Raw genomic sequence first — 24,987 nt, 5'->3', positions numbered from 1 at the left:
CTGACGGATTCTCAGGGGCATATTATAAGGCGTTTAAGACAGAATTAGTATCACATCTGACTGACCTATTTAATGAAATCTCGAACGATAAACCCCTTCCGACAGAAATGCAGGAGGCACATATCACGATTATACCCAAAAAAGGGAAAGATGACACGAATTGTTCCAATTATAGACCGATTTCCTTGCTGAACGTAGACACAAAGCTCTTCAGCAAGGTTATCGCAAACAGAATAATTCAAATCATACCTTCATTGATAGGAAAGGATCAGGTGGGATTTGTCCCTGGAAGAGAAGCCAGGGACAACACTACAAAAGCCATTACCCTGATAGAGTTTATGTCAAAGCGAAAAGTCGAGGGCCTTCTCCTCTCGGTTGACGCGGAGAAGGCCTTCGACAGAGTAGCATGGGACTTCATGGAGGAGGTTTTAGATTTTATTGAGGTGGGGGACCACTTAAAACAGAAAATTATGTCATTATATTCTAAACCAAAGGCACAAATAAAAGTAAATGGGACCCTGTCCAACCCTTTTCCACTTAAAAATGGCACACGCCAAGGCTGCCCATTATCGCCTTTGATATTTATCATAACTTTGGAGCCCTTCATTAGACACATTAATAAGGATTCCGCCATCCAGGGAGTGACAGTAGGTAACTTGTCCTTTAAAATTGCAGCATATGCAGATGATGTTCTCTTATTTCTGACAAACCCTGAACCCTCCATAAAAGCCGCTTTAGAGATCTTTAAAACGTATGAAATACTGTCCAATTTCAAAATGAACCTGACCAAATCAGAGATTCTTAACATTACAGTTCCAAATGAAGAGGCCTTGAGACTTGAACATTTTATGCCCTTTAAGTGGAATAAGGAAGCGATTACATATTTGGGCATTAAACTCTCCAGAGATACTGGCCTGCTCTTTAGGCAGAACTTTCTAGGCATTCAAACGAAGATTTTTGCTGACCTCAAGAAGTGGGAAGGGCTCACCATGTCCTGGTTTGGGCGGATAGCCGTAGTCAAAATGAACATACTCCCACGTTTACTATACCTGCTGCAAGCTATACCAATTCTCCTGCCCAAACAATTCTTGAAAGAAATCCAACATAGGGTGGGAATCTTCATATGGAATAAAGCTGCTCCACGAATAAATAGGCACATACTATTCCTTCCCAAACAAAAAGGGGGAGTGGCACTACCAAATTTTGAGAGATACCATATGGCCTGCATCCTTACAAGGATCATTGATTGGTCGTGCCACAAAGGGGCGAAATTTTGGGTGGATCTTGATGAACAAATCTTAGGCCAACCTGTCAGATGCATTCCATGGATTCCCAATCCTGCAGCCAAAAAGACTATATGTGAATTTACACTTATTAATAGTATGATAACAACCTTCCAGATGGCCTGCAGAAAGCTCAAACTATCATCCATAAAGAGCCCACTGACCAGTCTAACCTACAATTTAGACTTTGGACCCGGAATTCTAGGCCCATTTCTTAAAACACAGGAAATTAACGCGGAATACAAAGTATGTCACTTTGTGGTCAAGGGGAAGATCAGTGACAGACATCAGAATTTCACGATCCCTCCATGGCCCTTACGTCAGATCCACTCATACATCAGCAATAGCGCCAATAAACAGCAATTCTGTAGACCCTTGTCAGGTTTTGAAGAAATATGCCAGGTAGGAAATGAAGTACCTCATGCAGTATCTCTAATGTATAAGGCTCTAGAAAACCTAAACCAGGAAACGCCCTTGCCATTCACTGACAAATGGGAAAAAGGGGAAAAAGGGGAGGGAGATGAGGTGGGAGAGGTGGATTGGGAAAACATTTTTATACTCACCCATAAATGCTCAGTCAATTCTTCAGTTCAAGAAGCCAATTACAAGATTCTCACCAGATGGCATAAAACGCCAGTGGCTTTGAACAAAATAATCCCAGATTACTCCACAAAATGCTGGCGATGTGACTCATTACAGGCTACATACGAGCATATATGGTGGGACTGTCCCAAAATTATGAGATTTTGGAAATTGGTACATGAGTGGGCAAGGAAAATCTCTTCCTTTCATATACCATTCAATAAATTGGCCCTACTCCTTCACCATAATGACATGTCTCTTAAGACGTATAGAAACTCCCTCCTGATCCACCTTCTCAACGCAGCTAAAACCCTTGTCCCCAGGTGGTGGAAATCGGATAGAATACCATCCATGAAGGAATGGCTAGCGAAAGTGGACTTCATATATTATATGGAAGAACTCAGAGCAACTAAATTGGATAGAATCCATAAATTTGCCATCACCTGGGCACAGTGGGTAGATTTCAAGACCACAGAGGAATACCTGTCCCTCCAGGCGCTTTTATAAAGAGTCTGAAGATGGAATAGATATAGAGGCAATATCACCCTCAATACCAAATCTACTGAGCAAATTAAACTGTAGCATGTGCATCTTTGATGGCACTGTGGAGATGTACCTTCTGTAATACCTAGCTTGCAACCTCACATGTTGGTGTTATATACTAACTCATTATATGCTTTTATAGGCAGCTGTTTCTAGCTATGTTTTAAGTAAACGATTGTAGTTGATGTTGGCACAAATAATAGAATCCTCCAGAGTTCGACTTATACAATGAAGCTTTATACCAGAGATGATGTTTATGATAAGTTTGCTGCTTAATATTGCGAGAGGAACTATGTTCTGTTGCCAATTTCCTTGTGATGATGATACTAAAGATGTATATGCGTGTACTGTTATACCTTTTTTCAATTTTGCAAAATAAAGATCTCTTTGGGGAAAAAAAAAAACATCAGACGTAAAAATTCTTGCAAAGGTCTTGGCAAATCGATTGGCTAAGGTGGTTGCTTCAGTGGTTAAATCCGATCAATCAGGGTTTATTCCATCTAAATCTACAGCGATCAACATAAGAAGAGCCTTTTTGAATATGCAACTTTTAGCTGATAACACTGGGGAGCGAGCCATCTTGTCCCTTGATATTGCCAAGGCCTTTGATAGTGTTGAGTGGCAATACCTATACAAGGTCCTTGAACTGATGAAGTTCGGGCCCAATTTTTGTAAATGGATAAAGATCCTCTATAACAATCCCAAGGCCTGTCTCAGAGTCAATAACTTAACTTCAACGTTTTTTAGTCTGGGTAGAGGCACCAGGCAAATGTGTCCTCTATCCCCCCTTTTGTTTGCCTTGGCTATAGAACCTCTCGCTGAGATGGTTAGGTGTAACAACTCAATCAAAGGCTTTAAATTCGGGGACATAGAGGAAAAAATTGCATTGCATGCTGACGATACTCTATTGTTTCTGCAGGATACGGATAATTCTTTAAAACATGTGATGTCAGTCCTCTCTGATTTTGGGAAGTTCTCAGGCCTTACCGTAAACTGGGATAAATCTTCTCTATTGGCGTTAGACAGGTATGACCCACCCCTTCCCCAGTGCTGCAGTCAGATACAAAAAGTAACCTCATTTAAATACCTTGGGATCGTTTAATCTCCAGACATCTCTTTATATGAATCCCTTAATTTGTCCCCATTGCTGTTTAAAATCCGACAGAAGCTTAAGGCTTGGTCAAAACTACCCCTATCCCCAGTAGCTCGGGTCAACTTATTGAAAATGGTCACGATGCCCCAGCTGCTTTGTTTTGCATAACTCTCCGGTGTGTCTCCATTTGAAAGTCTTCAAAACAATTGACAAAATCTTTAGGGATTTTATCTGGGGTAGTGGAAGGGTTAAAATCAAACTGCAATATTTACAATACCCTAAGGAGGGAGGGGGCCTTGCAGTTCCAAACGCATGGGTTTACTTTCTTGCTTCCCAGGCCCAACATCTTGTGGGATGGGAATCAGAGGAGCTCGTTGATTCTTCTAGGCAGGTACTTAATTTTAAATTGGGCTACTCTTCTATCTATGCAGCACTGGAGGCTGGGGCCTGTGGGTCCTTCAGGGGTGGAACATTTTACACTATGACTCTGATGCAAAAAGTGTGGGACAGATTACGTTCTATGCAGAACATAGAGGGAATCACTTCATACACACCAACAATCCAAAATTCTCGCTTTGGTGAGCTACGGGATCTCCCATTTCTTCAACAATGGGCCAAAAAAGGTATCTCTTACATAGCGCAAACACTGAACGGTACGGAGGTCTATCCCCTCACAACCCTGGCAGAGCTATTGAAAACCCCTCTTTCACCGTTACTTAGCTTCAAGTACCTTCAATATGTTCATGCAATTCGTAAACAGCAAAAATCCTCTTCACTTCTAGTGCAACCCTCACCTATATTTAACTTGGTGGCCCAGGCTACCTTTAAAACTGGATTTATCTCACAATGTTATGCCATGCTTCTAGATCTCTACTTAAAGAGATTTCCCCTTAAGTGTTATGACAAATGGGTGGAGGAGTTGGGTGATCTTTCAGCAGAGGAATGGGCTGAGATTTTACAAAGCATCCCTTCAGTTTCTACCAACGCCACTCATAAATTATCCCAGCTAAATATCCTTCATAGAACCTTATTAACGCCAAAAAGATTGCATTCTATGCATTACAGAGCGGATCCTATTTGTGCTCGCTGTAGCAGGGACCATGGGGATCTTATCCACATGCTATGGCACTGCCCCAAACTTCATCGATACTGGAAGGCCATCTTAGATATAATTGACTCTCTCCTTAATATACATGTACCAAGAACCTTCCAGTTCTGTATTTTAGGGTTATTTGCTGGGGTCAGTATCCCCGAACCAGCCCAAATTATGTTACATAGAATGTTGTTCCAGGCCAGGAAACTCATTCTCTCTGCCTGGATCAGCCCAGTCCCTCCATCCGTATCATTATGGATAGTGCAATTGAACTCATACTTGAAACTTGAAAAGCTGGTCTATCAGCACAGAGGAGCACCAAATAAATTTGAAAAAATCTGGGCTCCATGGCTAGACTCTCCTGGTCTTCCTGACCGTGTACTCATAATTGATAGATTATTTAGGGTAGTTAGCTGAGTGGCTGTTGGGTAGCCCTCCGATCTCAAGGGTATTCCTCATGGTTTCCCCTCACATCTTAAAGCTCTTTAGATTTGAAGTTAATGTGATTCTGCTTCGCTTCGTATGCTTTATGCCAGGTTACCTATACTACTCTTACCTTTGTTAATGATCAACCGCTGCTGCTGTACACCCTTGTTATTCTGTATAAAAATGTTGTTTTATACATTTGCTGTTTAGCTTTAATAAAGGCTGATTTAAAAAAAAAGAATGAACCAATCGAAGGAGAGAGAAGAAGGGGGAGGGGATTCTTGGGGGGGGGGGTCAGACAGGTAGGTTAGGGGGTTATAAAAGAGGCTAATGAGATGGAATACTCAGGTTGCAATTTTCACTACTCATAGGTTATGAAGTTGTATAATTGATTAAGCACTGAATTACACATTAGCTCTGCTAGATATAATAGCTGGAATGTGGTGATACTACCTATGTTCTTGGTAGAGTGTTTTCAAAAATGTCTGTAACACTATTTCCACTCATTGTCTCAATAAAAAAAAAAATTTGAAATAAAAAAAAAAATACTTGCTGGTTGAATAAAAGTAACTTTAAGTCAGGATTTGCCAGGGGTATGCATAATTATGGACAGCACTGTGTGTGTGTGTGTGTGTGTATGTATGTGTGTATATATGTATGTATAATATATTCTTTGTATTAACTAGTTAGCTCAAGCTGGAATCTCTTTAAATCAATCAGGACATACAGTATAGGCATGTCCTGTCAATCAGCAGCAGGTGCACGCCTGTCCACAGCTTGTTTATTGCAAGACTTAAACATCGGTAATTAGTGAAAGGGAACATGTGTTCCCTGAGTCAATTAAAGACTCAAACTTAGAGTTCTCTGTTTCCGGAGTCAATTAAAGACTCATTATATGAATGAACATGACTACAATCAGGAGCCATATTTATTTATTAATATGAATATAAAAGTTATTGTAGAAAGTAATCAAACACTGTATACCGCCATCTTGTGGGCAAAAACTAAAATTAAAGTAAATTATACATTGCCTAGATTTGTGACATGTTTTCTTGAAGTGGTTCGGCTACACAAATTAAATTGAGAAAGCAATTTAATATGCACATAGCACATACATTAATGCATTACAAATTTGGACTGTTTTCTTGTTTCTTTAGGAAAACTGACCCAACTTCTAAAGTCTCAACCTATACCCAAGAACAATAAAGGACCTGTCAAAATTGTGGTTGGAAAAACATTTGAAGACATTGTAATGGATACAAAATATGATGTGCTCATAGAGTTTTATGCACCATGGTGTGGTCACTGCAAATCACTTGAACCAGTTTATAATGATGTGGGTAGAAAATATAGAGCAGTAGAAGACCTTGTTATAGCTAAGATGGATGCTACTGCCAATGACATACCTTATGACAAATACGAAGTAGAAGGATTTCCAACAATATATTTTTCCCCAAAGAACAATAAACACAATCCAATTAAATTCCAAGGAAAAGGTAGAGAGGTTGAAGAATTGTCTAGATTTATTGAGGATCATGCAGCAACATTCAAAAGGAAAGAAGAACTTTAATTTGTTTGTAATGTGTATTTCATTGTCATTGGAAGTATTTAGACATGCTGAAGTAAAAGTTCAAACCTGTGTATTAAATAAATAATGCAGTAACTAAATATGTCTGCTAAAAAAAAAAGTGTTTACAGGGAAGAGCTGATATTATTAAAAGGAGATACACAAGATACTTGCTTGATATTAAGGACTTATAATAATATATCAAATAATGTAAATATTCCGTTGGTTTTGGTGTTTCACTGTGCTCGTTTGTTCCTCAAGCTCAGGTAAGCCGATTCTCCAGCTGTCTACATTTAATAAATGCCATGAAACATACATTACTTCTTTGGTAGACCCTGTTACAAGAACATGGCCACTTTTTATAACATCATAGATCAGAGGGTAGTGCTAACTCTTAAAGGTGTAATTGCATAAAAGTATAAGTTGGTTACATGGAAAATAGCATGCTTTACATAAGTTCACAAAAAGAAGCTAGTCTCCCCAATATGAAATGCTCATCAGAGAAGCTGTTTTCTTTCAAGGATTGCAGCTCCTGATTATTTTAAACAAGAGATACATAAACTGTTTGAGTACTTACCTGCCTAACGCATGTTGGTCTTACAGCTTTAATCCATATTTGCTTTCCGACACAGCAAAAGCAAATGTTTGTTTCAGTTATGACCATTGGAACTGCTATGTATTTTTGCAGAGACAATACATTTTACCAGTCCTGCTAGATATTCCAGATAACCAATTGGCTGGGTTTAAAGGGATCCAATCAGCTTTTTTTCCTGCTGTTTGTCCTGGTTTCTAATAGCTGTAGGAGCTGCCGATTCCCTCCTCTCCTTCTGTCTGCCCTTCTCCCTACCCCCCTTTTTCCAGCAGGCAGTGGAAATAGGACAAAAAACCCTGTAACAAACATTTAATATGTATAAAGTGTAGGTAGAAGTGATTTTTTTTTTTTTAGTAATGAGCCACACGCAGGGCTTCTCTGTAGCTCAGCCTCTCCGCAATCAATCTCTGTAAATCTCTGCCTCCTCCCTGCCTCTCTCAGTGAAAGAAGACTGAGAGGGGCGGAGAGAGGCGGCGATCAGCAGAGATTGAGAGGAGGCAGAGCTACAGCCTAAAGCTCAGCCTCTTCGAGGAAGTGAAGCACTGAGAGCCACGGAGCTCTGCAGGGTTAATCCTCTGCCATAAATCTGTCATGTGCCGCAGGGATGCGGCGATATCATTTAGGCATTAACTCTTTACAGGCTAGTATGAGAAAATCAGGGAAAAAAAGAGACTTCAGAGTCTCTTTAAATACTTTTTTATTGAGAGGAAAATACAGAACAAGATCATAGCAGTAATAATATATCCAGCAATAGAAATATTTAGCAAAATTACCATACATAAAACATACATTTTGACTGTCTTTGCTACAGATGTAATTTATATTTCCTCTCCGTTTTCTTTTTTTTTTTTAATAAACAACCAATACCTCGCCACTATAATGGCAAACATCTCAACGATTGATAAGCCAACGTGGCTATGTTAACTATCAGATGTAATAGGTGTGCCTAAGATCAACAGAGGGGCAAATGCTCTCACCACTCGCCCCAAAACTGAAATCCGTGAGGGCCCCACCAGCACGCTCAGCTGGTATCTTCCAAATCCCCCACCGACCCCAGACCCAGGCCATAGTACTTTGTAGCAACACCAGATGTATGTAAATAAAAAGAAAAAAATACACAAAAGAACAAACTGAAATTTAACTCAATGGCCACCCAACACAAAATGCCATGTTTCCAGAGCAAGGCCAAAGCCATCTCCCATAATGTTCTCGTATGACATGTATGATTTATGCCTAAAGGAAAAAAGATAAAATTTAATAGGAACCAATATTGTGTCCTCAGTCCCTTACATTTAGCGTTCCCGCTATCATTTTCTTCAAATACTAGGTGGTGTATACAAAAGGTTTCATAAGATTATGGAGTTCAGCTCCTGTCATGTTCTTTTTTTATGAAGGACCCCCAGACTTTAAGGAAGGTTGGAGTGCTTTGGCAATACGCTGCTCAATGTCAAATTTAGCTATATACATCATAAACCGTACAGTATCAACCAAATGTTTCTGGGACGGGAGAGTTGAGCCAATCCAAAGCTTCAATATACACTTTTTAGCTGCCAAAATAATCAAATGTTCTATGTGAGATAGCGGTACAGCCTTATCTTGACTAGTAGGATCAGTGCAATGAAATAAAGCTTCCCATGGACCATAAGTACGGCGGGTCAAAATAATCACTGAGCACATTTTCCAGACTTTTACCCCAAACTGTTGGATGATTGGACAGAGCCAGAGAAGGTGGTATATGTCAGGAGACTCAGATTTACATTTAGGACAAGCTATCAAATAATAGGACCCTGGAGGAGTGTATTTGAAATGAAAAGCATAGTATCCCTTCAGAATAATTTTTATCTGCATCTCTCTCCATTTTTCAACGTTGATAACTCTTCTAGCATCTTTCCAGCTTGATTCCAGAAGGAGTAGGAGGTTATCTACAGTAGTGTTGAGGCACTGTGCCCAGTATTCTAAATGCCTCTTGGGTTGAGTTACAGCTTTGAATGTACCTAAATCATAATAAAGATCAGAGATAGACTTTTTCTTTGACATATTGCCGGGGGCGTTTCTAGGTTCCTGGGAGATCCGGGGCACCAAGAGGGAAAGATTGTGCGGCAATGGGTGTGGTCATGCCATGGAAAGTGGGCGTGGTCATAGGTGGGGCCAAATGTACATGAACATAGAAGTGGTGTAACTTAAATATATTCGATAGGCAGTATTTCACATAAATAAGCCCCTCACCTGGATTCTGTCTTGGTTTTGACTGGCTGGCCTGTGTGCTGTACTCAGCTGGTGGTTATGTTGGGCTTGGTGGTGGTGATGCTGGGCTGCCTGGCTGGTGGTGATGTTGTGCCGGCCTGGCTTTGTTGGGTGCTGGGCCTGGGGATTTGCTAAGGGCTTTGCTGGGCAATTTGCTGGGGGCTTCACTGGGGTGAGGGCATTTTTGGACTCTTTGCTGGGCTGCAGGCTTTGCTGAACTGGGAGCTTTGCTTGGCTGTATGCTTTGCTGGGCTGGGGCCTGGAGGCTTTGCTTTGCTGGTGGCTTTACTAGACTGAGGGGTTTGCTTTACTGGGAGCTGTGCTTTGCTGGGCTGGGGCCCCGGGGATTTGATTTGCTGGTCTGGGGGCTTTGCTTTGCTGGGCTATGGCCCTGGGGCTTTGCTTTTCTGGGCTGGGGGCTTTGCTTTGCTGGACTGAGGCACAGGGGCTTTGCTTTGCTGGGACCGGGGGCGTTGCGTTGCTGGGGCTTTGCTAGGCTGGGCTGGTGGCTTTGCCTTGCTTGTCTGGGGCCCAGGGGCTTTACCTTTGCTGGGGGCTTTGCTAGGTTGGGGATCAGGGTCTTTGCTTTGTTAGGCCCGGGGGCTTTGCTTCAGCATAGGTAGCTAGGTATAGATGCCTTCAGGATAGGTACCTAGTTATAGTAGTTATAGATGCCTTCAGTGTAGATAGCTAGGGATAGGGGTCTTCAGTATAGGTAGGTTTATAGGCCTTCAGTATAGGTAGGTAGGTATAAGGGCCTTCAATATAGGTAGGTAGGTAGGTATGCGGTCCTCAGTATAGGTAGGTAGGTATGGGGCCTTCAGTATAGGTACGTAGGTATCGGGGCTTTCAGTTTAGGTAGGTAGGTATGGGGCTTTCAGTATAGGTAGGTAGGTATGGGGTCCTTAGTATAGGTAGGTAGGGTATGGGGCTTTCAGTATAGGTAGGTAGGTATGGGCTCCTCAGTATAGGTAGGTAGGTAATGGGGCTTTCAGTATAGGTAGGTAGGTAGGTATGGGGTCCTCAGTATAGCTAGGTTGGTATGGGGCTTTCAGTATAGGTAGGTAGGTATGGGGCATTCAGTATAGGTAGGAAGGTATGGGGCTTTAAGTATAGGTAGGTAGGTATGGAGCCTTCAGTATAGGTAGGTAGGTAAGGGGTCTTCAGTATAGGTAGGTAGGTATGGGGTCCTCAGTATAGGTAGGTAGGTATGGGGCCTTCAATATAGGTAGGTAGGTATGGGGTCCTTAGTATAGGTAGGTAGGTATTGGGGCTTTCAGTATAGGTAGGTAGGTATGGGGCTTTCAATATAGGTAGGTAGGTATGGTGTTTTCAGTATAGGTAGGTATGGGGTCCTCAGTATAGGTAGGTAGGTATGGGGTCCTCGGTATAGGTAGGTAGGTAATGGGGCTTTCAGTATAGGTAGGTAGGTATGGGGTCCTCAGTATAGGTAGGAAGGTGTAGGGCTTTAAGTATAGGTAGGTAGGTATGGGGCTTTTCAGTATAGGTAGGTAGGTAAGGGGCCTTCAGTATAGGTAGGTAGGTATGGGGTCCTCAGTATAGGTAGGTAGGTATGGGGCCTTCAATATAGGTAGGTAGGTATGGGGTCCTCAGTATAGGTAGGTAGGTATTGGGGCTTTCAGTATAGGTAGGTAGGTATGGGGCTTTTAATATAGGTAGATAGGTATGGGGTTTTCAGTATAGGTAGGTATGGGGTCCTCAGTATAGGTAGGTAGGTATGGGGTCCTCGGTATAGGTAGGTAGGTAGGTAATGGGGCTTTCAGTATAGGTAGGTAGGTACGGGGTCCTCAGTATAGGTAGGAAGGTATGGGGCTTTCAGTATAGGTAGGTAGGTATGGGGCTTTCAATATAGGTAGGAAGGTATAGGGCTTTCAGTATAGGTAGGTAGGTATGGGGCCTTCAGTATAGGTAGGTAGGTAAGGGGCCTTCAGTATAGGTAGGTAGGTATGTGGTCCTCAGTACAGGTAGGTAGGTATGGGGCCTTCAATATAGGTTGGTAGGAATGGGGTCCTCAGTATAGGTAGGTAGGTACTGGGGCTTCAGTATAGGTACATAGGTATTGGCCTTACTTGCCTCAATTAAGGTCAGTTTTCACAACTCCACCATAAGAAAGAGACTGGGCAAAAATGGCCTGCATGGCAGATATCCAAGGCGCAAACCACTTTTAAGCAAAAAGAACATTAAGGCTCGTCTCAATTTTGCTAAAAAAACATCTTGATGATTGACAAGACTTGTGGGAACATACCTTGTGGACCGCCGAGACAAAAGTTGAACTTTTTGGAAGGTGCGTGTCCTGTTAAATCTGTCGTAAAGTAACACAGCATTTCAGCAAAAGAACATCATACCAACAGTAAAATATGGTGGTGGTAGTGTGATGGTCTGGGGTTGTTTTGCTGCTTCAGGACCTGGAAGGCTTGCTGTGATAGATGGAACCATGAATTCTACTGTCTACCAAAAAATCCTGAAGGAGAATGTCCGGCCATCTGTTCGTCAACTCAAGCTGAAGCGATCTTGGGTGCTGCAGCAGGACAATGACCCAAAACACACCAGAAAATCCACCTCTGAATGGCTGAAGAAAAACAAAATGAAGACTTTGGAGTGGCCTAGTCAAAGCCCTGACCTGAATCCTATTGAGATGTTGTGGCATGACCTTAAAAAGGCAGTTCATGCTAGAAAACCCTCAAATAAAGCTGAATTACAACAATTCTGCAAAGATGAGTGGGCCAAAATTCCTCCAGAGCGCTGTAAAAGACTTGTTGCAAGTTATTGCAAACGCTTGATTGCAGTTATTGCAGCTAAGGGTGGCCCAACCAGTTATTAGGTTCAGGGGGCAATTTCTTTTTCACACAGGGCCATGTAGGTTTTGAGTTTTTTTTCTCACTAAATAATAAAAACCATCATTTAAAACTGCATTTTGTGTTCAATTATGTTATCTTTAACTAATGGTTAACGGTTTTATATGAGCAGAAACATTTAAGTGTGACAAACATGCAAAAGAATAAGAAATCAGGAAGGGGGCAAATAGTTTTTCACACCACTATATATATTTTTTTAAAGGACTTACGAGGCCACAAGTATGAAAAAAGTTAAATACCATTTCATAGTCCAGATCCATGGAGGACGCCATCCGCACCCTCCCGTGCATTCCGCCATGGCACCCGCAGTAATGCCAGCTCTGGTCGGGTCCCGACCCCTCCAAACGGGTCAATTTCTCATTCCCCCCTCAATATGGCCGCCATAGATTGCCGTGGCTGCGCAGTCCTCGTAGATGCGATTGCGGATGTGCAGCTCTAGGGCCTCCTCCCGATGCGTCCGATGTATGCACGCATATTGATGACGCGGCGGGAGGAGGCCCTAGAGCTGCACAGCCACAATCGCGTCTATGCGGACTGCGCAGCCGCAGCAATCTGTGTGCGGCCATATTGAGCGGGGAATGAGAACCCGACCCGTTCAAAGGGGACCCGACCCGACCGTGGCCGGTATTACTGCGGGAGCCTTGGCGGAATGAATGGGAGGGCGCGGATTGGCGTCCTCCATGGATCTGGATTATGAAAAGGTATTTAACTTTTTTCATATTTGTGGCCTCAGAAGTATTTTAAATATTGTTTCCTGCTATCTTTTTAACATATGCTACACATTTGGGGGTGTTATGGTTATGGGGGTGCACTGCAAAAGTGCTGAATTTTGCCATTGGCTTTCATTGGGCTCACTATTTCACTTTCAAAAATCTCAAATCTTTTCAAAGGACAATGGCTCAGAAGTGGCAAATTTTCTAGCATTGTAGGGACTTTTAGGGGGCTCAGGACTGGTGAGTTTGGGGCCCCTAGGCCAAAGAGGTCATAGCCTAGGGTCACAAAAACCTGTTTATTTTGGCAATGTTAATGGTGGCAATTCTGATGTACATAAATCGCAGCCATGGCCGTTAGCAACGTCTGAATCTCACGGCATGTCTCATGTAGGTAGAACGCATATTCTTATACTTGTACTCCAATGTTGGGTTCCCTACATCTCTGTAAACCAGAGTTACAGGGGTGCAAAAGTGGTAAAATCCCCCACAGGCTTTCATTGGGGCTCCTATTTCACTTTCCAAAATCTCACATTTTTTCCAAGGGCGATGGCTCAGCAGTTGCACATTTTCTACCATTGTAGGGACTCTCAGGGGGTTAATGACTGGTGAGTTTTGCCACTGCATAGCCATTGCCCTTTAAAATGATGTGAGATTTTGGAAAGTGAAATAGGAAGCCCAATGAAAGCCTATGGGGGATTTTACCACTTTTGCACCCCTGTAACTCTGGTTTGCACTACAGAGATGTAGGGAACCCAACATTGGAGTACAAGTATAAAAATATGCCTTCTACCTGCATGAGACATGTCGTGAGATTCAGACTTTCCTAACGGCCATGGCTGCGATTTATGTACGTCAGAATCGCCACCATTGACATTGCCTAAATAAACAGGTTTTTGTGACCCTAGGCTATGACCTCTTTGGCCTAGGGGCCCGAAACTCACCAGTCATGATCCCCCTAAGAGTCCCTACAATGCTAGAAAAGTTGCCACTGCTGAGCCATCGCCCTTTGAAAAGATTTGAGATTTTTGAAAGTGAAATAGGGAGCCCAATGGAAGCCTATGGCAGAATTCAACACTTTTGCACCCCTATAATTCTGGTTGGTTATCACCCGCCGACTTTAGCAGTTAACAGCAAAGGCCACTTACATCCTAGCAACACCAAATTTGCAGGATATGTTAAAAAGACAGCAGGAAATAATATTTAACAGACTTCCGAGGCCACAAATGTGAAAAAAGTTAAATGCCTTTTCATAATCCAGATCCATGGAGGACGCCATCTGCGCCCTCCCGTTCATTCCACCATGGCTCCCGCAGTAATACCGGCCCCGGTTGGGTCCCAACCCCTCCAAGCGTGTCGGGTTCTCATTCCCCCCTTAATATAGCCGACACAGATTGCTGCTGCTCTGCAGTCCGCATAGGCGCGATTGCGGCTGCACAGCTCTAGGGCCTCCTCCCGCCGCGTCATCAATATGCGTGCATACATCGGACGCATTGGGAGGAGGTCCTAGAGCTGTGCAGCCGCAATTGCGTCTATGCGGATTGGCGGCCATATTGAGGGGGGAATGAGAACCCAACTCGTTCAAAGGGGTCGGGACCCGACCGGGGCCGTTACTGCGGGAGCCATGGCGGAATGAACAGTAGGGCACAGATGGCGTCCTCAATGGATCTGGATTTTTTCACATTTGTGGCCTCGGAAGTCCTTTAAAAAAATGTTTATTTTTTTTTTATCATTTTTATGTTCTGTGTGTGGGAAATCTGAAAAAAAAATGCCGACTAGGGCTTCGCACCCTGAGCTATACCAGCCCGCATGGTCCATGGTATGGGGGGGGAGGGGAGGGGCGGCCTGGCGTTATGTGACAGTGACAGGGTTGGTTGGTTAGCAGTCTGGCAGCAGTATTCTGTATCAGCTGTAGGCGGTACAAGACCTTTTTTGGAAGGCCAGTGTAGAGAGCATTGCAGTAGTCCAGTCGGGATGTGATGAAGGCATGGACTAAGGTTGGCAGATCTTCTGGGGGTATGAGGTGCTTGATTTTTGCAATGTTCTTCAGGTGAAAATAGGATGATTTCACCACAGCAGAGATTTGAGTTCTGAAGTTTAAATCCCCATCAATTAGAACTCCCAGGCTACGCACATGTATAGGGATACAAAGTACCCCTTACCCATTTCCACAAAGGGTTAAATGAAATAAAAACACAACCACGAGAAAAGTATTTTATTATTCTAAATTAACCATAAATACTTACCTGTACCTTTAAAAAAAAAATCCCACGCCAATATCCTCGGTAAACGATCCAACGAACAATGTATCCTCTTATGTTGCGATCTTCAATTAAGTTGATTGAAGATCTCCGACGCCTCCCACATAGCAGAGAATGTGTTCTTTCGGACGCATAGCTGCCGGCTCCTGCTGTCTCTCCCCACCTCCTCACCTGTCACCCTCACCTAGCCTGGCACCCGGTGCACCAGGTGCCAGGCTAGATGAGGGTGACAGGTGTAGGCAGGTGGGGAGAGACAGCAGCGGAGCCGGCAGCTTCACGTCCTCCTCAGGATGCATTCTCTGCTATTCTAACGGTTCATGAATCATCCGGTTCTTTTTAATTAATCGTTCTTTTTTTTTTTTATGAAACGACTCATTTTACTTTGAAACTTTAAAATTGATTTTCTCAAAAAGTATAAGGTCTTTTTGAAAACAAAAAAAAAATCCTCTTGTTCCCACTATTCCACTTAATATTCTCAACAATTTTGGTGTTTTTATTATGTAAGGGGACTGTGCTATTAACCGTTAAAGTCGGCGGCCATTAAAGTCTACGGGCGAACCAAACTTGGAATAAAGTTCCTGGTTCACTGCGAACGCGAACCACCCAAAGTTCGCCTGGAACCATTCGCCGGCGAACCGTTCGGGCCAGGGGTCTAGTCCTGAAAAAAAAAGTGGGTGGACTCGCCCCAAAAACCTCGTGCCAAAAATGGGCGTGGTTAAGCACAGCGCGGGCGTGGTCATGGGTGGGGCCAAATATGCATGGCCTTAGCAGTGGTATAAAAGGTCTGCCAGGGGAAGTTTGAGCTCTGTCGTAGTGTATCCCCAAAAAGTAGATGTAATCTGACAGCATTTCACCAAAAATACACATAATCTGGCAGAGGTTCCTCAAATACAGATAATATGGCAGTGGTTCCAAAATAGACAATCTGGCAGCAGCAGTTCCCCCAACATGCACATAATCTGGAAGCAGCTCCCCAAAATACGTGAAACCTGGTAGTGGATCACCCAAAATACACGTAACACCCAAAATACATGAAATCTGGCAGCAGTGGTCCCCCAACATACACAATCTGGCAGCGGTTCCCCAAAATACACGTAATCTGGCATCAGCGGTTCCCCAAAAATACAGATCTGACAACAGTTCCCCCAAAATAGGTACCACAGTATAGCTAGCCAGGTTTATAGGTGTCCCCAGTATAAGTAGCCATGTGTATAGTTGTCCCCAGAATAGGTGGCCAGATGTAGATATGTCACCAGAATAGGTAGCCAGGTGTATAGATGTCCTCAGAATAGGTGGTCAGGTGTATAGATATTCCCAGAATAGGTGGCCAGGTGTATAGATGTGCCCAGAATAGGTAGCCAGGTCTATAGGTGTCCCCAGTTAATGTAGCCATGTGTATAGGTGTCCCCAGTATATGTAGCCAGGTGTATAGGTGTCCCCAGTATATGTAGCCAGGTGTATAGGTGTCCCCAGTATATGTAGCCAGGTGTATAGGTGTCCCCAGTATATGTAGCCAGGTGTATAGGTGTCCCCAGTATATGTAGCCAGGTGTATAGGTGTCCCCAGTATAGCCAGGTGTTCCCACTATATGTAGCAAGGTGTATAGTGGCCCCAGTATATGTAGCCAGGTGTATAGGGGTCCCCAGTATATGTAGCCAGGTGTATAGGTGTCCCCAGTATATGTAGCCAGGTGTATAGGTGTCCCCAGTATAGCCAGGTGTATAGGTGTCCCCAGTATATGTAGCCAGGTGTATAGGTGTCCCCAGTATAGCCAGTCTATAGGTGTCCCCAATATATGTAGCTAGGTGTCCCCCCCCCCCCCCCAGCTGGAGGGGAGCAGCGCAGTGGAGAGGAGCATTGGGCAGAGCAGCAGGGAAGTGCGGACGTTTCCCCCCCCTTCCCTTACCTTGGGGCTCCTCTTCCTGGCTCTCCCCTCCATAACAATTGCGGCAGTGGCTAGCAGTGGCAGCGGGCATCAGTAGGCGGGACTAACCTCCTCCAGTGTTCCGGCGAGTTGACGCTGTACGTGCAACTAGTCTGGTCTAGTGAAGACCAGAGCAGCAGCACGCACAGCGTCAACTCGCCGGAACACTGGAGGAGGTAAGTCCCGCCCACTGATGCTAGCTGCCAGTCACCGCCGCCAGCCACCGCCGCAATTGTTATGGAGGGTAGAGCCAGGAAGAGGAGCTCCAAGGTGAGGGAAGGGGGGGGAAACATCCGCCCTTCCCCGCTGCTCTGCCCAATGCTCATCTCCACTTTGCTGCTCCCCTCCAGGGTGCTTGGGGTGGACGGCGTCCACTCTCCAAACAAAGTGAGTGGACGTCGTCCCACCGCGTTCACGCAGGACTCGACCATCGACCATCGACCATCTCTCTACTTATAAACCTCCCACACATTGTTTCTGCCTCTCTGTTATTGTCCTCATCCTCCGTACAGTTCCTGCGTACCCACAGTAGCTGTCTCGCCAGTATTCCCTGAAGGTGTGACATCCAAACAGTGAATAACAGCAGCCAAGACATCCAATATAGATAACCGGATGTAACCATAGCTCTTAGAGCAATTACAGTTGTTTTCAAAATTATTCAACCCCCAATGCTATAAAGGGTTTTAGGGAATTTAGTGTACATTTGTAATTTTGTTCAAAATGAAATCTTACAAGGACTTTTTAAAGAACCAAATGCAAATACAATGACATCAATTGTTTTTGTAATACAGTATTAAATGTTTTTTTTTGTGATTTTTTTCATTGACAAAATTATTCAACCCCTTAAAAACTACCACTCTTAAGAACAGAGGTTTATTCAAGTGTTTTCGATCAGGTATTGAAACCGCCTGTGGATGTTAACAGCAGCAATCAAGCATAATAAGCACCAATTAGGCAGATTTAAAATGACTGTGATACTCGGCTCCTTCTAGACATTTACTGGTGTGTTTACAAACATGGTGAAGTCAAGAGAATGGTCCAGGAAGACAAGAGAAGAGGTGATTTCTCTTCACAGGAAGGGCAATGGCTATAAGAAGATTGCAAAGATGTTAAACATACCAAGAGACACCATAGGAAGCATCATTCGCAAATTCAAGGCAAAGGGAACAGTTGAAACACTACCTGGTCGTGGCAGAAAGAAGATGCTGACTTCTACTGCTGTGCGTTACCTGAAGCGCAATGTGGAGAAAAGTCCCCGTGTGACTGCTGAGGAACTGAAAAAAAAGATTTGCCAGATGCGGGTTCTGAAGTTTCAGCTCAGACAATAAGGTGCACACTGCGTAATGAAGGCCTCCATGCTAGAACTCCCAGGCGCACCCCCTTGCTGTCTCCAAAGAATAAGAAGAGTCGACTGCAGTATGCCAAAAGTCATGTGGACAAACCACAAAAGTTTTGGGATAGTGTTCTGTGGACTAATGAAACAAAATTAGAACTGTTTTGGCCCATGGATCAACGCTATGGAGGAAGAACAAGGCCAATGAAGAAAAGAACACCTTGCCTACTGTGAAGCATGGCGGGGGGTCAATCATGCTTTGGGGCTGTTTTGCTTCTGCAGGTACAGGGAAGCTTCAGTGTGTGCAAGGTACCATGAATTCTCTTCAGTACCAGGAGATATTGGATTAAAATGTGATGCAGGCTGTCACAAACCTGAGGCTTGGGAGACGTTGGACCTTTTAACAGGACAATGATCCCAAGCATACCTCCAAGTCCATTAGAGCATGGTTGCAGATTAAAGGCTGGAACATTTTGTAGTGGCCATCGCAGTCACCAGACTTAAATCCGATTGAGAACCTCTGGTGGTACTTAAAGAAAGCAGTTGCAGCACGAAAGCCTAAGAATGTGACTGAACTGGAGGCTTTTGCCCACGAAGAATGGGCTAAGATACCCGTAGATCGTTTCAAGACACTTGTGTCAAGCTATGCTTCACTCTTAAAAGCTGTTATAACTGGAAAAGGATGTTGTACTAAGAATGAATGTCACTTGGGGGTTGAATAAAACTGATAATGATGTGAGCACAGAAAAGACATTTGTGGTTATTTCATTATAAATGTTATGTTATATTTGTCTGACTTACAAGTGCCTCTTTGATTTAATTGTAAACAAGATGACTGAAATGATCAAAATCAATGTCAAACTGGCCAAAACACTCGACTTGCGTCCATCACTATTTACAAGCTTATAATTTAAAAAATGTTCGTAGTATACCCCCTTCACATGCATATTTAAAAAGTTCAGATATTTAAAAAGTTTCAGACTAAAATTTTATTTGGGTAATATTTTGGCGAGGGAAATACAGTTCATTTTTAATGTTATTATATGTGTACATTTTAATGTAAATATATGTAGATGTAGTTTTACTATTTGGCCACAAGATGGCCACCTTGAGTTTATTTTTTTCTCCTTTTGCTTCTCGATCACCGGAAGCACAAGGACGACGGGGAAACTTTTTTTTTTTGCAGAAAGACTGAAGCCTCTAGTAAGAGAGCTTCGGTTTTTCTGCTGGGGACATGGATCGGTAATCGGGAACCATATTCCCGTTCCCTGATCCCAGGGCTACCGGGGGACAGCATGGGGGCACCGGGGTGCGCCTGCGGTCGCGCGCCAAAGCGTGGCACCGCAGCAGAGCAGCCGCCTGGACATGAGGATCGACCACATTCGTGGTGCACTCAAAAAGTCACATTCAAAGCGGAAGCAACATGTATTGCAGAAAAAACTCATTAATTTCTGCATTCAAAGCGGATGCGTACATAACGTCACATTAATTTCCGCATTTCTATATGCACCCAAAAATTTGCATCAGTTTTGCTTGCCATATGTGTGTTCCAAAGAAAACACATTAGCTTCTGCATTCATGATGTGCTCAAAAAGTCACAATAATTTTCGCATGCCTCTGCATCTAACTACTGTATTAATATATGTGTATGTTCCACCATATGTCTACTGAAGTGAAAAAGCATTCAATTCAATCTTATGCGGTCATGTGGCCCATAGAGCAACAGGACCCCATACAGACCACGTGTATAGACATGGAAAAAGTTTTTTACAATCTCGCCTAGTGGATAAAAAGAAAATCACCACAAAAGTATAATGAAACAGGGACATGAACAGGGACATAAAACATTCTATAAAAGGCATGAATGACACCCCAATGTTACCCAAATAGGCCACATCTGCCTAACCCCCAATATTAGAGGTACAGATGTATAATTATTGTCAAATAGGATGGGGGACATATCATCAGACATACCACAAAATACAGGTGCTGAAGGGGAACTGCCAGCTGACTCACACAGTGCTATATAAATACATAATAGGACATTACATTATGGTAGGATTAGACTGTGAGCTCCTCTGAGGACAGTCAGTGACATGAATATGTACTCTGTATAGTACTGCAGAAGATGTCAGTGCTATATAATAATAATAATAATAATAATAATATGGTGGAGACATTACACTATAACTATGGTAGGATTACAGTTTAAGCTCTGAGGATAATCAGCAATGTTGCTATGTACTCTGCAAAATGCTATGGAGGGCATCATCACTATATAAATACTTAAAGTGGCCATTAATTATACAATTCACCAGATGATTGATCGTCTGATTTGATAACAATCTTTCCACTAATGGAAGAAAAGCTGCTATCCAATTTGCTCAGATTAATGGAATTGATACTTTTTTGGATCGATTCCATCAATTTTATCGAATTAGATATACCGGCAAGCTTTCATTAGTGGTCTAGGACGACTGATTGTCTTGAAAATTGTATCGGTAATGGCCACTTTAAAGCGGACCTGAACTTCCACTCTGCTCTAAAAGATAGGTATTAGGCAACAGTATAATAACCTTTAAAGTAAACATTTCTTTGTAACAGCTGATACAAATCCTGCAATACGTCTGCAGTGTGTCTACTTCCTGCTTTCATGGAAGCAGACATTGCTAATATCCTGTGCTTTCAAATGAGCTTATATGTCTTATCTGACATGGCAATCAGGTGACACGGGGAGAGATCAAACTATAGCTTTTAATTAGTCACAGATGAGGGGGAATTAGACTGGCTAAACTCTCTAAATAAATACAGGGTGCATTTATCTATGTTTTCCTTTTGTCCTGGGGGTGGAGGGGGGGTTAAGGGGAGATATAGCCTGATACGAGAGTAATGGAGAGTGATAGGGAATGGGAGAGAGGCAGGGCAGTTGGTGACATAGAAGCTAGCAATATCACAGACCTGACACAGCTCATAGTCACTTCCCCCTGTGCTCCCCTTTCACCCAGGAAGCCCAGCTCTGGGGTAAAATGCTGTAGTTATTCCTGTGTAATCTTACAACCCCCACATAATCATGCATCAGCTTCAGGGACAGGGAAGAAGGAGAGAGATCCCAGCTGTGAGTGTATCCTGTAGTGTACACAGAAGGCAGCATTAGGAAACTGATCCAAGCATCAGGCACAGGCAGTGGCGTACGTTAAAAAGGGGCGCTGGGAAAAAAGGGCGCCGGGTTTTTAACGATAAGCATGGATAACGTTTAAAAATGTATTGTACTGTATTTCGTTTAAAATTAATGTTTTTTAAAGTTATAAATCATTAAATAATGTGCATTAAATCGGCAATTGTAAAAACGTTAATCTTTTGTTTAAATAGTGAAACGTATAATAACGTTTAAAATTTTTTTTACTAAGTAACCCTCTCTGTACCTACCCCTAACCCCTAGACCCCCCTGTTGATGCCTAAACCTAAGACCCCCCCTGTTGGTGCCTAAGTAACCCTCCCTGTACCTACCCCTAACCCCCCCTGTTAGTGCCTAAACCTAAGACCCCCCTGTTGGTGCCTAAACCTAAGACCCCCCTGTTAGTGCCTAAACCTAAGACCCCCCTGTTGGTGCCTAAACCTAAGACCCCCCTGTTGGTGCCTAAACCTAAGACCCCCTGTTGGTGCCTAAACCTAAGACCCCCCTGTTGGTGCCTAAACCTAAGACCCCCCTTATGGTTCCTAAACCTAAGACCCCCTGTTGGTGCCTAAACCTAAGACCCCCCTGTTGGTGCCTAAACCTAAGACCCCCCTGTTGGTGCCTAAACCTAAGACCCCCCTGTTGGTTTTTTCGTTTAAAAATAATGTAAAAAAAAAAAAAAGTACAGTTTTTCGTTTAAAAATAATGTTTGGAAAAAAATATTGTACTGTTTTTCGTTTAATATTTAAAAATGTATAAATCATTAAATAATGTGTAATCATGAGAAACAGTAATAAAACATTAAGTCTCCGGGCGCCGCTTTTAAAACGTTAGTTTTCTCCGGCGCCCTTTTTTCCTATCGGGCGCCCATTAAACGATATTTATTATAGGAGTGAATGGCGGCGCCCGATTTGTCCACTAGCCTCAGGCGCCCGAATTTACTGTTACCCAGGCAGTGTGTGAGCTGTAAGTGAGCAGAATCATGTCTGCATGTTCTGCTCTGAACATACTTTGCCCTCGTGTGAACATACCTCTCCCTGCAGTGTCTCTCCCCCCATGCCCGGCATCTCTTCCACAGTCACTCTGACTCCTTCATTCGTAATTGAATTGCCCGGGTTCTTACAGTGCTCAGCCCCGCCCCTCAGTGTCACATGAAGAAGAGAGGAGGGGAGGGGCGCTCTCCTCTATACACGCAGACAGGAGAGACAAGGGACAGCGGCACCGGGCAGCAGAAAGCTGATTATAGATAAACAGCTCATCTGCTCCGCTCGTCTTCCCCAGCAGCCAGCCAGCCAGCCAGCACTGCAGCCAGCAAAGTGGTGAGCACGGTGCAGCGTGAACACAGCGGGGGTGGTGGGCAGCAAGCCATGACACAATACAGACCTGCTCCTTGCACCCCACCCACACTGCAGTGAGCTCCGCCCAGAGGCTCTAGCCTCGTGAGCCTATGTGTCAGCCCGGCCATGACGCCACTATAGAAAAAGCCATAGCAAGCTCCTTAAAAGTCAATAAAAAGGACATACATGATCAAAATCAGCGGCTTTCAGAAGTTCAAAACAGCCTAGGTGTATGTGAGGATGATCTGGTTAAGGCACACACTATTGAAATACTTTTGCATGACAATTCAGCAGCATATGCTCGTGTAGAGGACTTGAAAAACAGGTCCAGACAAAATAACCTGCGCATAGTGGGGGTGACTGAAGATATATTGCCAGCACAGTTACAAGACTTGTGCTGCGGAAATTCTGAAGCTGCTAGGCTTTCTGTCCTCTGTCAAGGTGGAGAGTGCACATAGAGTTGATTCCCCTAAGAAGCTGAATAAGCGTGCTCCTCCCAGGATGATTATGGCGCGTTATCTGGATTATGCTGAGTGCGTTGCTTACTGCGTACCGAGTGCAAGCACCCCGATCTTATGATCCGGAGTTATAATTTACGCCTTTTCAACAATTTCTCTGTGGAAGTGTCGCAGAAGAGGAGAGCCATTAGCTCGGTATGCAACACTGTACAGTAAGAAGGTGAAATTCACCCTACTTTATCCGGCAGTTTTAAAGATTACAGACCAGCATAACAAAGTTCATGTTTTTCACATGCTGAACCAGGCTCAATCTTACCTTCAAACATGCGCCGAGTCCCAGCGAGCCTGCTTGACATTTAGCCTTTGTTACTTGTTACCAATTATCAAAGTTGAGTGTTCCTTGAGTTTTTGACAATAGAAAGTTTCTTCTGGAAAGTAAAAAGATGCCATATTCACGAGGAGCTACTATGCTTTTGCAAGTAAAAGTCTAATCAGTATGTAGTCAGTCTTATCCCATGTACTTGAAATACCAGTGTTTTGCAATGGTTCTGAAGTTTTATATGAGAACAGTCTTTCAGTTGCCAGTTTTGCAATTTTATCTCATTGTTCGGGGGTTGATTGTTGCCTATTGTGTTAATTAACGATTTACGGAGTGTAGTATGGATACAGAGGCGCCAGAAGGATAAAAAGATCTAAAAAAGTAGTGGTGCACTTACCTCCTCCGGGCAGACACAAGAAAATGCCGATTCATTTTCAGCAAAATAATTTATTTACATACTCCAGTAAAATATAACGCGTTTCGCGGGAGTGACCTGCTTCCTCAGGCAATAAGATGGAGCATATACAAAAACAGGCCTGGTATTATGCCATGTGCCTCTGTGCTCTGTGATCTATGGAGTGTGTTTGGAGTGACCCAGGGAAGAAGTTAAGTCATATGGGTTGTGATGTGGGGTTTGACGGTGGGTGGGTGGGAGTAAGTTATGGAAGGGGAAGGTGACTCTTGGTGCTTAGACTTGTGAGTAGGATGTCTTGGAGTGGAGCTGCACCCTCAACTGGGCCACCAGCTGAATCTGAGGGGACAGACTGAAACATATCCCATGGAATGTCAAAGGGCTACAGCCCCCTAGGCAACAATCATGAGTCCTAGAACACTTAGAAAGCAGCGTTTTTTTATCATCCTTAGTAAAAAGCTGCAATAAAGAATTCTAAGCCAGTCTCATGATTTAGAGGGGAGGTGGTGTACGCTGCTGCTCCAGCTCTCAGGAAACGTTATCACATTGTATAACTTGTAGGGGCCACATACATTATCCAGGATTGACTTGTTTCTGGCTCATGAGTCACTCTTAACTAGAATCCTTAAAGCCACAATAGAAGATATAGTGATCTCGGATCACTTTCCAACTGTTTTGAAGCTGGAGGACTCTTATCCTAGAGGCACAGGCAGTTTCTATCACTGTGGTAGCTTGTGTAGATACAGTGGCTTGCAAAAG

The 24,987-nt window shown here is 43.5% G+C and overlaps 1 protein-coding gene across 1 annotated transcript in view; it reads left to right on the top strand.

The window, feature by feature from the left end:
• Positions 1-6,754, top strand: part of PDIA4 (protein disulfide isomerase family A member 4) — a 581,813-nt gene extending 575,059 nt beyond the window's left edge. Inside the window, exon 10 of the mRNA XM_068236444.1 lies at positions 6,178-6,754. Within this exon, the coding sequence (XP_068092545.1) occupies positions 6,178-6,590 (413 nt within the window). The 3' untranslated portion in view covers positions 6,591-6,754. The remainder of the gene's footprint in view (positions 1-6,177) is intronic.
• The last annotated feature ends 18,233 nt before the right edge of the window (positions 6,755-24,987 follow it).

This window comes from Hyperolius riggenbachi, chromosome 5, assembly GCF_040937935.1.
Source record: "Hyperolius riggenbachi isolate aHypRig1 chromosome 5, aHypRig1.pri, whole genome shotgun sequence".
NCBI classification, from domain to species: Eukaryota; Metazoa; Chordata; class Amphibia; order Anura; family Hyperoliidae; genus Hyperolius; species Hyperolius riggenbachi.
Note: the sequence above shows the minus strand (reverse complement) of the source record. Positions and strands in the feature narration are given on the sequence as shown.